Raw genomic sequence first — 16812 nt, forward strand, 5'->3', positions numbered from 1 at the left:
AGACGTTAAAACCTGCGATCGAAAGATTTTCCGTACATTCTACTTTGAGATAATCACACGAAGGCGTGGCTAAGAATTATTAATTGAATTTCTTCGAGCGAAGTACGTGTAGCGCGGGAGAAGCGCGAACGGGATTAAGCTCGCGACCGTTGCATCTACATCACCGTTACTTTGTTATTTCGCGATAAAGTAGTAAAGCTAGGTGTACCGGTGGTCCGGTATAGGTAGTTCGGTATCAGACTTGCAAAGTTTACCGTCTTGATTAGAGTTGAAGCTCCGCAGGGCTGCACCGACCACCTCGTCGTTGACGTTGCAAATTCGACGCGAATATATCTTATACGGAGCTCCCGCGAGCCGATCCGCCAAGAAACTGGGATTGTTTAAAATGAAAAAAAAAAACTGAAAAAGCACCGATTTTTTCGTTGTTCAACGTCGACGCTGCGATTCGTAGAACAAGTGATTCTCGCTCGAACAACGGTGGAAAAAAAATTAAGAGCAATTTGACGGTCGTTGGGCGAATAGAAATCAGTGTAGTAGATGCCGGTTGAACAAAATAACCGTGAATTTATTCGCAAATAAAAAATCTCATACCCGAAACCGATCGATTCGTCTAATTATTTGAAGTTAATTAATTGAATTACGAGGGCTTCTCCTCCTTCGTTTTATTCATTTCAGATGTTCCGATGGGAACACATCTGCGGATTCATCAGATTTCGCACGAGCGCGAAGTAAACGGTGAGTAAATGGAGATGAAAAAAATTTGTACATTTTCACCGTAGATAAAAAAGAAGAAAAAAAAAAAGAAAAGAAGTATCGGAATTTTCGCGTTGTTACTAGCCACGTTCGGGTATGACCGGCACAATCGTTAGTGAGTCCGGATCATTTGGGTAACGGCAAAACCAGATTCTCTCTGCTGTTGTACATTTCTGTTTCGCACTAATGCAAGGACACGATACCGCGTGTTATACATGTAACTCTTTATTAAATCCAACGTTGTTACATCTGCAAAACATATTCGAAACGCACCGACATCGCTGCTCCACGGTACAAACTCCGAGTAACGCTCGTAGCGTATTATTATTCGCATAGATTCGCAGCTCCCAATTATATTCCACATTTTGAGCACAATGATACGGGGGTTATACGTGCAGATATAGCGAGGTATCGGTTTTCCAGCTCCTCGAACGTCACGATACGCCGAATGTATTTTACAGCTAGAAAGGGTGATCGTAACTTATGCCGGTGGTTTTTGTAAGCTGTTTTAAAAGGTTTTATTTTACGACGCTCTTCAGCTTCCCGATGCCAACGACAACGCGATGGGCCAGCAATTCCGCTAAAATAGCACCCGGGAAGACTCTTCGACGCGCCAAATCGTTTAACGACTCTTCGCAAAGTAAACGACAGCTTGGATAGTAAAAAAGAAAAAAAAAAAACAACAAAAGGGAGTCCACCGTAAAATCAACGCGGTCCTCGCACTTTCCTGAACGCCCATCGCGGGTCCATCAAACTGGACGCAACGCAGTTGGTTGAAATAAGAAGAATTTCATCGATCTTTCACCTCTTTGCTAAAAGTGAAGATTCGCGTCTACGTTCACTAGACTCCACGCCCCCCCTAATTGCTTGAAAGCAGGTTGTCGTATAAGGGTGGGTCTAGTGGGTCGGGCGGATATACATCCCTTGTCGCGTTGTGTTGTTAACATAAATTCTCTTGCGAAGGGCGCGAACTTGCGAAACTTTCCTTTTGGGAGGGGGGTTGAAGCTGTTTGGGACCAAGGGATGGGAACGGGACACTCGCGTAGCAGGGTGGTATCGTAGTTGGAGGATCGCAGGGTCGGTGAGCTTAGGCTGAGGACGGATGGGGTGGTGAGCCGGGCTATACATTATCGTCAAAACTATGGATTGACAATAACAGATTGCGCGTGAAATTTTCAACAAAGTAAAATGCTTGAAGGCCGAGAAATCCGAATCAGCGATTGGGAAGGTGAACCTCCTCTTTGTTCGCTTGTTTTCACCATTCTTCTACTCAAATATTCATTATTACTTTGCACTTTTCATATCCCTGTGACATTACGCTCCACGTATAGATCGTGACCCGGGGGAGTATCGAAAGCTTATAAAATAAAAGGTGTTGTATTATTTTCGATCGTGTCGTAAACGTCAGTGGAGTGTAACGGAGGAAAAAGATAGATAAAAAGACGTAATAAAAGTGTAAGGGGTGGAGAGCGAAAGGGGGTGGGTTACGCGAAGGAGAATACTTTCTCGCCGGTGCCAAAGTATTGTATTATATGTATATATGTATATATATATATATAAACTATGTATCCGCGAGCTGGCGATGGCGCCTTTCGCGTTAGTTTTGAACAAGTGAACTTCTAATACCGTCATTTAAAGTCTAATATCCTCCGGCAAGTCGTATAGCGCCTCGTAAACGACGAACGCTGGTAACGCGGCACCGGGAATACGCTACGTATACACACGTCTACCTAGCAGTGCCGCCGCTACAAACGAAAAGACAAAAAAGAACGGGAGAAAATGTACCGTGATATCTCAGGCGCCGGATCCGAAGCCGATTAAAAATGTTCCCAACGAAATCCGTATCGCGTCCGATCGAACCTATCTCGATTCGTCCAACACGCTGGGTGGTTTTCACCTACTTTCGGATGCCCACTGCCGAGAAATTACCCCAGAACTCTGCGAGTCCAACCCTAACACGTGGGCAACCCTATCCCACCCTCCCATTCGGGGGGAACTAAATGACACGTTACGCGGGACTAGACGTACCCTAATTTTCTCCAGAAGATATTCGACTTCTTCGCACTCCACTTTTTCTCCTCTGTTTGTTTCTACCCCTTACGCGGGAAAGGAAATAATATCAGCGGTAATGGGAAAAAGTCTTTTTCGAATTACGCGGGAACCGAATCACCGAACCGCTGGATCGTTCGGATACGCGGAAGATTAAAGTGCAAAAAAAAAAAAATTCCGTATCAAAAGTTCGTCCTTAATCGTCCTGATCCTCGAAGTGCGATGAGTTTCCGTCCGGAGATGATATTTTCTCAGAGGGCGAAGAAGACGGAGGGCTTGGTACGTCGGGGTGGTAAAATATCCCAAAAAACACGCGTTTCTCTCGACGATATCTTAGATCTGAAGTATTAGTTATCCGTTTCGTTAACAAGGGGGGTATATTCGTTGTTCACGTGCGTATTTGTTATACTTTTTTTTTTCGAAGACCTCTACGAAGAGACGTGAGATTGGGATGCTTGGGCCGACAGCGGAGCAACTCTCGCAGTTAGATACGTACGCGGTATTAAAGTCTCGATCTACGCGGATTTCCCGTTGAAGAAACATCGGCGGGGGCGGTAGTAACTCTCCAGCTCTTTGCTCTGGTTTCGCAAAGGTCTCCGAGGAGGAAAACAGGCAAGAGAATTTCGCCAGATAACATCCGAAGGGGATTAACCCGAGGGTTTAAGTTCCACCCGAGGGCCGACCGACCGAACGAACCTCTTTCCTCCCCTTATGTCCTCCTGCCCCATTTTCACCTACGCCATTTATCCCAGCGAGCTTGTACACACCATGGTTCGAGATTACGGATAAAATCCCACCGTTGATTGTGAGATGTGCCGCGAATCGATCGAATCGTCGCACCTTTTTCCAACGATAAATTCAACGGTGTATCGTGAACCGGTGAAAACCTCGTCAGAGCGCGAATCGATCATGCGTGAGGTATGATTATTCGCAGGGTGTTGCTACAACCGGGCAAAATCGATGGTCGCTAGTTCAACGGGATAACTCGAATATCGTGAATTATGAACACCTCCGAATTGCCTCGTTGTAGCGGGTAGCCGTGAAATCCAATTAATACCGTCCTCGTTCTACGCAATTATAATTTAATTGACGGGAGTTAATGCCGCTAGTTATTAATGTACAATTATCAGCGTTGATGACAGCCAAGCCGGAGCTTATGCCACGAGTGAACAGCTGATGGCCACCCTTGGTACTGAAACGTTCCCTGTACCTACGTTTTCTTCGTTTCTCTTCACTTGCGCGTGCGAATGTTTTTTCAACGATTTTGGCGGACGGTTGTGTATTTTTTTTATTTTTTATTTCCAACCTCAGATTAAAAGCACGAGGACATATCTGGGTGTTTGGAAATCGTTTATCTACCCTTATATACAGAGGTAAACAGACGGGCGAAAGGCCGCTTTGATTTATTTCTCTGTCTGATATCACGTTTCTGATAATGAAAATGGGGAAAACGTACGCGATATAAATTACCATGAAGATCTGCCACGGTTACGATATTTTTCCAAACCATATATATAAATATATACACATGGTCACGTATTCTCGGATATACGATATGATTTAATTAATCTTATCTGGACTCACTGGATAATTTCGTTTTATAAAAATTTTCAATTAATACCACGAAATTTCATCTTCTTATTACAAGATGAAAGTAAAAGGCGGTCAGGTCGTACGTATTACCTCGGAGAGATGCATTTTCTCCAGCCGTACATACCTATATCAGTTTAAATAATGAGAGTCAATGCAGATTATTAAACAAGTAAATCACTTAGCGGGTTTCCACGTCGCATTTGCATGGCCCAGGGGGTAACGGTGTCTGAGTTACGAGGGGTGATGGCGTTTGCCACGAGGCATCCACCTTCGTGTAAAGGCAAGTGAATTCCAGCCCCCGTCCCCCGTCCCCCGTCCCCCTTTCGCCCCTCACCTCATCCACGAACGTTACCCGTTGCAACGGTAACTTTACGACATCATTGTCACTTTAATCAGACGTAAATTGTTCCCCCCTCCCCCCACCCCACCCCCTTTCGGGAGAACCCCTCCGTAGGAACTTGACATTTAAGAGAGTTGAGAGAAGTTGAAAAATTTCGAAGCGAAAAAAAAAGAAAGTCCGTCTGGGAAGAAGAATTCTCAACTTGCGAGAATTCCGATCGACGGTGAAATGAACATCCGTTACTCGTGGCAACGAAAGTACAGAAGATAAAATGAAAGAGAAGATTCGAGGAGAGAAAAAAATGAAGAGAATTAAAAATATAAAACAAAAAATGTGGTGGAAAATTAGAAAGTAACGGGGGGAAACGGAGGGTGGGGGTGATAAAGAAGGACTCTCGACGAAGCTTTCGTGTGAAGATCGAGCTCAATTAAGCGTGCAAATTTCGAAAGTGTGGACACGAGATAGACGTATTATAAGAGTAAAAGACTTCCTTATCCTCTACGAGAGGTAGCTCCTCAGGGGTACTTGAACATCCATCCATCGGTCGTTGCAAAATCCGGCCGCCTATTTTTTTTATCCCCCACGGATGGATGAGGGATCAAAAACTGGGACACTCCACTTAAATATAAGTGCGAACGGGGGGTTATAATCGGGTGAGAGAGAACGCCGGGGCAATGTGACCTAGATGTCGATAGCCACTTCCGCTTCCACTTTTACCTCCTCTTCCCGAATACGCCTGTACTCCAACCCCCCGTGGGGTATATAACCTTTTTACGTACACTCAACGTACACAGGTAAATAGAGGCGGTCCTCGTCCGCCCAGGCGTACCGAATAGAAGGGCTAAGCAGGCGTAAGCACAAAACCGAAGACTCCCCAGACTCCGTTATCATCAATTTTTATTTTCATGACAAGGGCGCGCGTAACCCCATCGCAATATCCGATACAATACGATTCTCTCACCTGCGGCGCATCTCGTCTTTTTCTTTGCAGAATTTTTGCGGCTTGCAGGTGAAGAGAAAATAAAATAGACAAGCAACGTGGAGAAAAGGGTGCCGTGAATTCGATTGCGATAATTTGATACCGCTGCGATTTCTGCGGCAGTAGACGAAGACGCGTCGACCATGGGCCACCCCCCGAACATTTATTTGTGAGGATTTGGTGAGTCGCGTCTCGTTAGAATTCGTCGAACACGATAGATCGAATTTCACCGTTAACACCGCTCCGAGCGTTATACCGCATTCTTCGATGAGGATCAAATTCGCGATTCTACATCCGTCGAGGCTATCTGGTGCACAAGCAACGTCCCTTGTCGCACGAGTTTGCGAATCCGGAACCCTTTTAAATTCATGCAAATTGGAGTCAGGCGACGACTCGCACCCCCGATTATCTTTCCGACTCTCTTTGATTTTTTTTTTTTATCAATTCTCGCGGTTCGTCAATCACTGAGATACATTTTTTAGCGATGCTGCTGCCGCATGTGCGATAAACATGTTCGCAACCGTACCATGTATACAACGAAGATTCCAGCGGCCCCCTTGGATGCCCATGAGAGAACCGAACGGTAGCAGAGTGAGTGAATAATGAAGGTCCACCTGTCTACCGAATGGTAATTAAGTCTTTCGCCAACAATGCTGACGTTATGAGAAGATATACGAACAATGAAGATGCTACTGTTACGGTTACCGGCACTATAACCCACTAATTTCAGCCCTCGTCGTCTATCCTACCGACGCAACCTACTCGTTAACTTCGTACACCAGCCGTACGACCCTAAATTAATGTAGATTAATTAAAAACCATGAGGATTCCGCAACTCCTTCGACAGTCCTCCCTCTCCGCCCTTCTTTTTTTTCGTTGTTGTTACTTTCTAAAATCTCTGCGCGGCGAAGCAAAGGGGAAGGATATCAGCCGGTGAGTTTATGACTTTGTAATAAAGCAAGAAGTGACACACCCCTAGGTAGGAAACTATGGACAGTACTAGCGGCGTTACTCCTCTATTCCAATCAAGTACGACTACGCCCCTTTACTTAACCACTCGCTCGGTGAAGGCGAACTATAGTTCCTCTAACGACTATCGGTATTCCAGCGGTTTGGTCCCGCGACGACGGAAACGAAAGACGTTACATCGTTCGCTCAGGATTCTCGACATGGAAGAACGTAATGGGCCTCCACGGAGAGAAATCAACGCCAAAGACGCTCTGGCGGTAAACTTATGGATCCTCAGACGATACGGAGCGTGGGCGGCGGACATCGGCAGCTCGGTACTCAGGTGACGAACGAAAATTAGTTGAAATGTTTTTTCCTCTTTGAAAATCGAAAAAGTAAAGAGGCTGTTTTGGATTACGCTGCTTTCAGAATTCTCTACAACGTCTACGGAGCGGCAATGATAACGGTGGTGACCGTCACGTATTATTCGACGGAGTTGGTGTACTTGTATCTGATTTGGGGTAACCTGGAAGCCATTACGGAGGTTTCATTTTTGCTCCTAACGCACCTAGCGACCGCGGTAAAGCTCGCTAATTTCCTGATACGTCGCGAACGCGTTGAAAAATTGGTGTCGGATACGTGCCAAGAGAAATTTCTACCAAAGGACACGAAGCATTACGATATTCTGAGAACGACCGTGCGGAAAGCGAACAAGGAAAATATCGTCTTTAATCTGATGTGCATTTCCACGGTAATGGCATGGGCGATCGTACCGCTAGTCGAAAACAACAAGGTGGTAAATCGATATCCGATAATGTGTATTACAGCGGACTTGACGCTTTTATAAATTCGAGAAAAATATGAAAAAAACAAAAAAAAAAACCAAATAATCGTAACTCAGGTCCGCCGGCTACCTCTGAAAACGTGGTTTCCATTTTCCACCGATTCTACGCCCATCTACGAACTGGTTTACGCCTACGAAATAATAGCTGTTCTGATAAACGCCTGCATGAACGCTATGTTGGATACCTTCGCTTCGGTCCTAATGGCAGTGGCCGGTTGTCAGGTGGACGTGTTATGCCTCAATTTGACGTCTTTGGATCGCTCGAGCGACAATATTCGCTCGGCAAAGGAGAGGCGGCTCAAAGGGTTGATCGAAGGTGAATCGAACAACGTTATCGCCACGCTTTCAGTGGCTAAGAACAGAGTGGGAAATGAGCTAGAGAAACGAAAAGAGCGTCTTCCCGTAGCGAAGGAATTTCCCCTCGCTCGAGACGACGATCTTTTGCACCGTCGTATAGCCGGGTGCATAGAACACCACGGTAGTATACTGAGGTAAAATTGCAAACTTCTTTTGTCAGATTTTAAAGGTGTATGAATTCCGTACGTTCGAAAGGACGATATACTCGCAATCTTCCTGAATTTAATCATTCCGGCTCGACGGATGAGACAAAAACAAAAAAAAAAAAAAAATACATCCGTCCGCAAATTATGTCAAAGATTTATCCATGAATCTCATTTCCATGCAACTGACTGGTGGAAAGTTCAGGAATGATATTACAAACCTTAATTCCACTGCAGATTCGGTAAGGAAATTCAAGACGTATTCGGTATCGGAATTCTCATACAGTTCGCCGTTAGCAGTACCATACTTTGCCTCACGTGTTTCGAGTTGACTTTGGTAAGCAAATGTGGACACGAGTACACGCGTAAGTAAGATCCGTATAAGTTTGATTGATTTTCAGGAATATTCTCCCCCGCCCCCCCTCTCCGCCATCTTGTGGTCTCTAAACTTATCCTGCATGTCACGTTCGCGTTTTATGTCAGAAACGGGAGATCACAGGTACCGCAATGACCGTACGACCACCAGGTGTACAATTATTATCGAGTAAAATCATTTTCATGGGACACCGAAACGCGTCGCGAGATATTGGAAACGTAGTGAAATCTACGTTAAAATCTGTAACGGCGTGTAAATCAGAACCGTCGCGTACGTTTGAACCGGAAATAACGGAGTATAATGAAATATAAACTGTGCAGAGGGAGGTGAAACGCCGGGCTGCGAGGAGGTACGCAAACCGCGAATGTGACGTGCAACCAACTTACAACGGTATTTGCATATCTCGTTAGCTTACCTGTACGCGCGCGTGAAACTGCCGACTACCGTACACAGCGTCCCGTAATAATCCTAATATAGATTAAGATTCAGTGGCTAGTCCGAAGTACTGGTAAAACAGACGATGCATGGCCCTTATGCATTCGGGATTTATATTCGTGTTCGAATTCGATCGGCTGATTCTCTACGTCGCGACATCGTCGGACATACAAAATTTCAATAATTTAACGAACCGCACCGATTCGGATCTGTAATAATAATCCGAGTGACGTTGTGGTAAAATAATTTTACATCCGCAGATATCGGCGACAAGCTTACAGTTTTATTCCATGCTGCTGTACCAGGGATGTATGTTGTTCCAGATATACTGTTACTGCTGGCACGGTAACGAGCTGAAAGTCAAGGTGGGTACCGAAAAAAATCTATTCTTCTGATAACTTTTTAAACGCAGAGAAAATATATATGCCGACCGTGAGAGCGAACGTCGATCCCACGTCGTTTTACACGAATATCGAAGAGCAAAAAGTTAGAAGTGAAAAGCCGGATTGCATGACATTATACGTATCGGGGTGTGGAGCCGTCTGAGCGTCGTATATAGCCGAGGTGTTAGAATCTTTGGGTATAAGAGGATGAAGAAGACGAAGAAAAAGTGGAAAAAGCAAAGAAAAAAAAAAAAAAGGAAAAAGAAAAAAGAGGAAAAACAAATTTTTGTTCGATCTTCGGAACGCCGTGCGGAAGATATAACTTTGATATTACCTGAAAGCCGCAATAGCGAACGGAACGGCGTACGATATAGGGGAGTGTGTCTGGCTGTCCGCAGCGAGCTGAAAGCTCGACTAAGAGGGTTTCTACCCGAAATTTTGCGGCGCAAAATTTAATATTTTAGATTTCTCATACACGCGGTATACCATTTCCACCGATGACTATAAAATATACGCCGAGAAATGTTCGGTCGAGTCTTAAGCCTCGATGGACTAACGCGATATACCTACCCCCGGCACAGGGATGTGAAATCGATTTATATCGCCAAGCTCCAAGCTTTCGAACGTTATTTTTATTTTTTATTTCTATTTTTTTTTCATTCAAAATATTTTATCACTCGTTCCTAAAATTTCAGACATCGCAATTAACGACGGCGGCTTTTAACTGCACTTGGATAACCAGTTCCCCAAAATTTAAAAGCAGCTTACGAATAGTGATGTGTCGAGTGCAGCGTCCCATGCAGTTGATGGTCGGTGGATTTTTCAGTCTTTCTCTTGAAACTTTTTCAATGGTGAGTTGAAATTTTCGAATATCCGGTTCACAATACTGATCAAAATTTTTACCATTGGGCACCCCTCCCCCCCCCCCCCCCCACCGCCTACCCAACCTCCCTGGATTCGGTTAAATAGTACGAGAGGGTAAACTCTATAGCGTGTAGTTTTAGACGGTTTAACTTGTCAGCGGTGAATATTAACTCCTCCAAAAGTAAACTCACTCTCGCAACATCCCCGTCGTCGGCGTCGGTTTCTCGTTAGTCTGCGAAGTACTCGCCTAGGAATAGTATAGCCAGTTTTACCTACCTACCCACCTGCCTTACTGCCGTCGTTACTCTCTAACCCGCGGAGTTAGACGCGCTTAGCTTAGCTTTAGCTCTACTGCACACGTGACTAATGAAAAAGTTTCAGACTACCCCCCCCCCCCCCCCCCCTACCTCTCTGCCCTTCGCGTCTCACAGGTGCAGAGAAACAAGGAGTGTGTATTCAGTAATTGCTAATTAAAACGTTCGTCCCACACGTACGTTGATTCTTGGAGATGAGGCGCAGCTGTCGAAAGCTCGTGTCATATACACTTGCGGTGCGGCGAATTCCTACACTTATCTATGCTTTTCGACGGTACAAGGTATTCATTCTTCACGGATAACGACATGCCTTAGGATATCGTGGGGTGAAGTCCCGGTGCAAATACGAAGATAGGCTAGGTAGAAAAAAAGTGAAAAATGAGAATAATAGTTCGCGTATTGCAATGAATTATTCCTTCAGTTATGGAAGCATAAGTTACGGATGATAAATTATTTATACTCGGATGATCTATGCACGCGTTTTATATTTATAGGCTAAACGTTTTCAAAAATCGATTTTATATCGTCGGTTCTTTTTTTTCCCTCCTGTTTTTTTACGGATGGATTTTTTGTTTTCCTCTTTTCGGAAAATGTCGATACCAAGCCCAGCGAGTGTTAAGGGATGGAAATTTTTTTTTTCTATTTTTTCAAAGTTAGTAAAACTTTCATCCATCACGACGCTAGCCGGTGTAGAATAAACTGGTCTGAGGATGCAACTTTTTCTAACCCAATTCAGAGGCGGTAAGAAATTCATCTCCATAGCGTATCTCCTTTGTTACCTTGAACCCCGGCATTGACGTGATCCTTTTTCAAAGTGGTTCGAGATATTTATTGCGTTGCGATTCCGACTAAACTTCTTCCCTCCTACCCGGATACCGAAACCCGAAACCCCGTCGTACATACATACGTAATTTGTACACAACGGTTTCCCAGTTCTGCGGCCAACGTTCCGAATATTCAAAGAGAGTGAGAGAGAGAGAGAGAGAGCGAAAAAGAAAAAAGGATAAAGAAATGAAGGATAAAATGGAGAAAAACAAAAAATAAAACTTCCTAATATATTCATCCATCGCGGGTATATTCGCGGGGAAAATAAATTTTTTCTCCTTTTTTTTTTTTGTTTTACTCGTTTCGGTGTATGTAGGGGAGACCGGGGCAAGTTGGAGACGTTAAGCTTCAAGTGCGGTTTTTTAATCGATTGTAAGCGAATTTCAAAATCTGTTGGTATTTTTCAAAAGTATGAGATGTTAGCTATTAAAAAAAAAATTGACATTGAATTCGATCATTCACAAACTATGTAATTTCCATTTTTCCGAAATTCTGCAAATTCGTCATCTTGCCCCGACCACGGGGCAAGTTGACGAATATTAGATTTTGGTTTAATGGGCCTAAAAAAATACTTTTTTCGTCAAAATATACTTCAGTTTATTCAAATCCATAAAAGATATGAAAATACAAATACGCATAGTTTATGTAGTTCAGCTTAGATATACAATTAACACTGGTCGCAAACGAACTGAGCTGCTCCTTCGACATTAGAACATGCCAACATTGAATCGTGAATAAATTTATTCATTTATTTATTTATCGAATTATTCAATGAGCTGCACAATCGTATGTAGCCTAAATATCGATTAACTAAACAACATGCAAAGATCTCGATAAGGACGATCCGTCAACTTGCCCCCACCATCTTGCCCCATTTGCCACTATTTGCAAAAAAAGAACCCCACAAAAAGTACATTGGTGAAAATTCGGAGATTCTATGATCTCTAGGATCTATATGCGTATAGAAATAAAGTATTAATTCACAAGTCCGATCTTGCTCATCTGTAGTTGCATACAACTATTTTCTTGAGCTCCAGATATTACTTCGCACACGTCTGAAACCACAATGCCTCCGTAAAAAAGCCGGATGACCTTGCCACGCTAGCTATATCGCAAATATTATTGCGTAGAAGAGTGTTTAACACTTTTTGATAACTTACCCGGCGCTATCTGTCAAAATATTCTAAAAACAATCAATTCGTCATCTTGCCCCAGCCTCCAACTTGCCCCGGTCTCCCCTACATAATATACAGGTACGTATTCTATACAAATTTCGCGTAAAAAGAAAGAAAGAAAGCATGAAAAGGGAAAAAAAATTTAAATGTCTGCGGGCAGAGTGCAAAATTCGGTGTAGGTGTATGTATATCCGACTACCCTCGAGGAACGGCTCTCGGCGAGAGCGGAATTTCTAACAAATCGAAATATTTCAGATCCTTCGTACCGCGTACTCGTTTTACGCGGTCCTCCAGCGGGTCCACAGCAACGGTACGAACTAAACGAAGGAAGAAACCACCGTACAAACCGGCCGATCGACCAACTTACAGCCGAGAGAAAATTTTCGAAGAACTCGATGAACATCGCGCGACTCTTTCCCGGACCGCTCGCCCTCAGTTTCTCAAGTTTACACAGTTTACAATAAGGGCGCGAGAATATCCACGCAGAGTAGACCCCGAAACTCGATCCCCCGCTAGACTTTGTTCTGCGAGAAAGTGAATATAGCTTTGGTTATTAAGACCCTCTTCAAAGACGGCTTTCGACTTTGAAAGCTGAGCGATTTCGCACTGTTTTTCGTATATCATAGAGTGAATAATTTTGTTGGTCGTTTTTTTTTATTTTGTTTTGTTTTTTTTTGTTCCCTCCATGTTTTCTCTTTCACCGCCGTTGAATTATTATCATCTCGAACTTCGCCTCTCGAATATTTGAATCGTGATTTATGTATTAATTCTGATATTGTTTTGTTTGTTTTTTTCTCCTTTTTCTTTTTGTTTCTACCTCGGATTTCACGCAATAATAATCTTTCATTTGATTAAACCTCATCCGCCCGGACCGCTTCCGAAGGTCTCCGACAATTACTTTTCATTATTTTTAATAATCTTTGAGGAATATATTTCAGTTTCTGTAATTCTTTTCTTTCTTAAAACATGTCCACCACCTATATGTATCGTAATCACCGCCTACTAATTACGTTACGTTGTAATTATCACTGACTAATTCGAGGAATAAACGTTGTGCAGAATGAGAAAATGTATAGCCGATTATTTGGAAAGTATATAAGTATCCGAGGGCCTAAGATTATTAATTCTAACACATTTCTTCGAACTCGGTTTTTCGACGTCTGAAAACTATCGGTGAAATCGTGCCGAGAAAATGAAAAGAAAAAAATAAATAAATCAACGTATATATATATACACGTGTACACGTTTTTCACGGTTCAGCGAATGTCTACGGTTCCGCTATCGATTTTTCATTCGGAAGCGAGGCCATCGACTAACGAAGCGATAATATTTCTCGTAATAGTTTTTCTCTGTGTTCGATCAATTTATTCCGCTCTTCAATGCCACTCATTTTCAATTTCTACCAGAGTTTTGATTTCGTATCGAGATTCAATTTGCCGGCGCTATACCTCGCGCGTAACCACATTTCCATATTTCCTTTTTCCCTCCGTTCTTTCCCACCTCTGCTCACGCCCCTTTTTGTGATTAATTTTAGAAAAATTTCTTTATCTGTATCTGCGGCAGCTGTGCAAAAACTTTTCAAACTTATCAGCGAATACATAGAGAATCGTACGTCGCCTATCTACGCGTCGGCAATATTCGTACCTGTCTCGCGAGTTCACCTGATGTCAACGGAGGCCGACTGCGGTAGAATTTTCCACGGGGTATCGACAATTATCGGCGAATCGTTACGAAACGATAGCCCCGGGCCATAGGTAGCTACGCCCGGATGAAAAATGTATTTTTTTCGGAACGAAAATTTAGAAGGAAAAACATATCGCTCCACGGTTGTTGGCGAGGAGAAAATAAATCCTCCCTATCGTCAGAGCGGAGATTTCGAGACGTATTCGCCCCTGCACGGGAGACAGCTTGGGCGTCGGTCTCAATGTGACCGAATTTTTCATGTTTTTCACGCTCACGTCCGGTGAAGCGATCTCCGAAATCGGGGGTGATCGCCGGAACGGTCTCGTTCGTCACTCGCGCGAAAAAAAAGGTTCGAAAAAATGTGAAACAATTTTGACGTCGCCGATGGAAAAAAATATGAGTGAACTAATAAAGGAATAAAAGAAATCGATGAGATCCTAATTTCTAGCTGTATTTTGTCCCCTGTTTTTCGACGGTGAATGAAATCTATGTTTCAAAAACATCTGACGATACGTATATGCATCGATTGAATTTACGGGCAATTTATTCCGACGACCTCGACAATGCTCCGCTATTTTTCAGCCTTTCGACTAAACGGATTCGTCGGTCGAACGATTTTTGACGGTACGCGTGGACACGTTGTTGATTGAAATAAGCAGATAGTGAAGTAATCGCGAACGAAGTTTATACAGCGACGTGAAATACTCGCATGTTGGGGGATCCGGCTTCCATGGTTATCGGTTCGCGCGATGCACCGCGATAACAATATGCGTTCCATACGGTATTACATGCGATATATTTGTTAATCGTTCGATTCGGAGCTCATCATTGTTTACGAACGTTTGAATGAACGGGGATCTGCTAATTAGCAACGATGGATAGATAAACAAAGGGGTGTAATTTTCGCGTCGCTACAAATTCGACGATGATTACCTGGCTGTTTCGCGGAACCGGTCGTATAAGATTTGTCAGCCCGTCAAATTATATCCTCCCCCCCCCCCTCCCCCCTTACTCCCAAAATCATCGACACCGGTGTACAAGAATCATCCGCAATTTCTCGCGAGCTACCGGATACCGCATTTCAAATCGATACTAACCAGTGAACTCAGCATGCGAGGGGACGTGTATCTCTTAGCGATTTCAGTGAATCATTAGGGTGATCCAGAATTTTTCGTTCGACGATAACCGTAATCAACTGGGACACAACGATTCTTGAGAGCGATGTCGGGTATACGGACGGATAGTTTGGATTCGCTTGGGTGGTGTATTTTTACGAGCCGGTCGAATCGCCAGAAGGCTGTTGGTAATAACTGTTGGCAACTGTCGAAAACCTAATATACCCCTTAACTGTCGGCAGTTAACAGTTGTTCAAAAGCTTCAGTAGCCAGCAGCGGCAACACAGAAACTGCCAAAAGTGGCCGCTCCGGACTACCGCACAATTCATAACATAGCTGCGATGCAGTTCGGACGTCGTTTCAGCGAAAAGAAGACTATAGTTCGAAGGTTTCGATTGCCCTTCGGAAACAGTCGCGCTGATAACTCGAGATCAGTCTATAGGTGGATGGTGGATTATGATGTTGAATGGAGAATAATTTTTTGGTTTTTTTTTTCTTTCGGCCGATCAACGCGCACGCAGTGGGTACGTAAACATGAAATTTCGTACGGTACGGGTGACGTGCCAATTTATATCAGTTTAGCGCGATCAAGCGTTAAATGGGATGGCTAAGTGGCTGTACCATCTCTCCCTCATTCCCTCTCCATCTTTCTCTTTCCTCTCGTGATTTTGGACCAACGTTTCCTTTCTCAGACCACCTACCTACCTATCTATCCATCTATCTGATTTTGTCTTCCTTCTCTCTTTCCTCAAAGTAGAAACGGACACGGTCCAATTCACCCGGGCCAAAGCTCTGGGGTAGATAAGCATTATGTTCCTCTCGATCGGCTATAGACCAGGTCAAGTTTCAAGGGATTACAAAGCGGTTCTAGTGTTTTTGACATCCTCTTAGAAACTCTCGCTGGTAATTTCGCTGCTCGGAAAACCCCTCGGGCATATAGGCGATCCTCGAAGTCGAATCGAATTAATAGCTAAATTGCGACAAAAGAGTCCGTAGCTAACCGCGAGTATTTAGACCGCGACGTTATGTGTCTATAATTAACTGCCGATCGTAATGGACTCCGAATACCCTGTATCGAAATATTTGCCTACGTCTGAAATTCGATTCTCGGAATGCACACAAACCGACCGCGGACCCAAACTTCAGTGAATAACATTTCGTCGCTTGTGATCGTTTGCAAATAATTTGGCGGTAGGTACACGATGTAGGTTGTATACATATTTGTCGATTAATTAATTTCCATCAAAATTTCAAGGGCGGTTGAATATTTTAGGTGTGAATTTTACGGTTGAACTGGGCGACTTTGAAACAGCGGATCGTTTTTCAGTTTGTCTAGATTTTTCAAGTTTTTGAGTCTCCGCGGGGGTGCGGGGTGGATCTGGTGTAAAACTTGGAGGATAAAGAAGGTCGAGGAAAGATTTTGCCAAACGTGATCCTTAAAAGAAGATCAAAAGATCCTCGAGGCAGCTCTTCCGTTCTACGCTTTTTTCACCGGCGTCAATTTTTCCTTACTTTTACAAGGAGTCTGCAGCAGCAACGGCGTGAGAAACGTCGCGAAATGGTGCGCCTTTCCTCGCTAGACGAACGGAGGAGCGAAAACGAGCTTGAAAAATAACAGACGATATTCCGGGCCCGC

At 43.8% G+C, this 16812-nt stretch overlaps 2 protein-coding genes across 7 annotated transcripts in view; one reads left to right on the top strand and one right to left on the bottom strand.

Annotated features, from left to right (window-relative positions):
- LOC105690854 (disks large 1 tumor suppressor protein) overlaps positions 1 to 16812 on the bottom strand; it is a 311797-nt gene that overhangs the window by 228395 nt on the left and 66590 nt on the right. The window lies entirely within an intron of this gene.
- Positions 6606 to 13577, top strand: LOC110117273 (odorant receptor Or1-like). Of its 3 annotated transcripts, none has more exons than XM_048657419.1 (7): positions 6606 to 7005; positions 7092 to 7458; positions 7564 to 7997; positions 8244 to 8343; positions 9078 to 9182; positions 9896 to 10051; positions 12634 to 13577. In XM_048657419.1, the coding sequence occupies exons 1-7, from the start codon at positions 6704 to 6706 to the stop codon at positions 12697 to 12699; spliced, it is 1530 nt and encodes a 509-aa protein (XP_048513376.1). In that variant the 5' UTR covers positions 6606 to 6703; the 3' UTR covers positions 12700 to 13577. The 3 variants fall into 3 exon arrangements, with proteins under 3 accessions (XP_048513376.1, XP_048513377.1, XP_020710845.2); XM_048657420.1 differs by having other exon boundaries at positions 9141 to 9182; XM_020855186.2 differs by having other exon boundaries at positions 7092 to 7455.

This window comes from Athalia rosae, chromosome 6, assembly GCF_917208135.1.
Source record: "Athalia rosae chromosome 6, iyAthRosa1.1, whole genome shotgun sequence".
Taxonomy (NCBI): Eukaryota; Metazoa; Arthropoda; class Insecta; order Hymenoptera; family Athaliidae; genus Athalia; species Athalia rosae.

Bases quoted from the DNA above. Each gene is read 5' to 3' on its own strand.
- LOC110117273 (XM_048657419.1), top strand. From the start codon at position 6,704: ATGGACAGTACTAGCGGCGTTACTCCTCTATTCCAATCAAGTACGACT. The intron at 7,006-7,091 runs GTGACGAACGAA...CGCTGCTTTCAG, and splicing joins ATCGGCAGCTCGGTACTCAG to AATTCTCTACAACGTCTACG. The intron at 9,183-9,895 runs GTGGGTACCGAA...CTAAAATTTCAG, and splicing joins GTAACGAGCTGAAAGTCAAG to ACATCGCAATTAACGACGGC.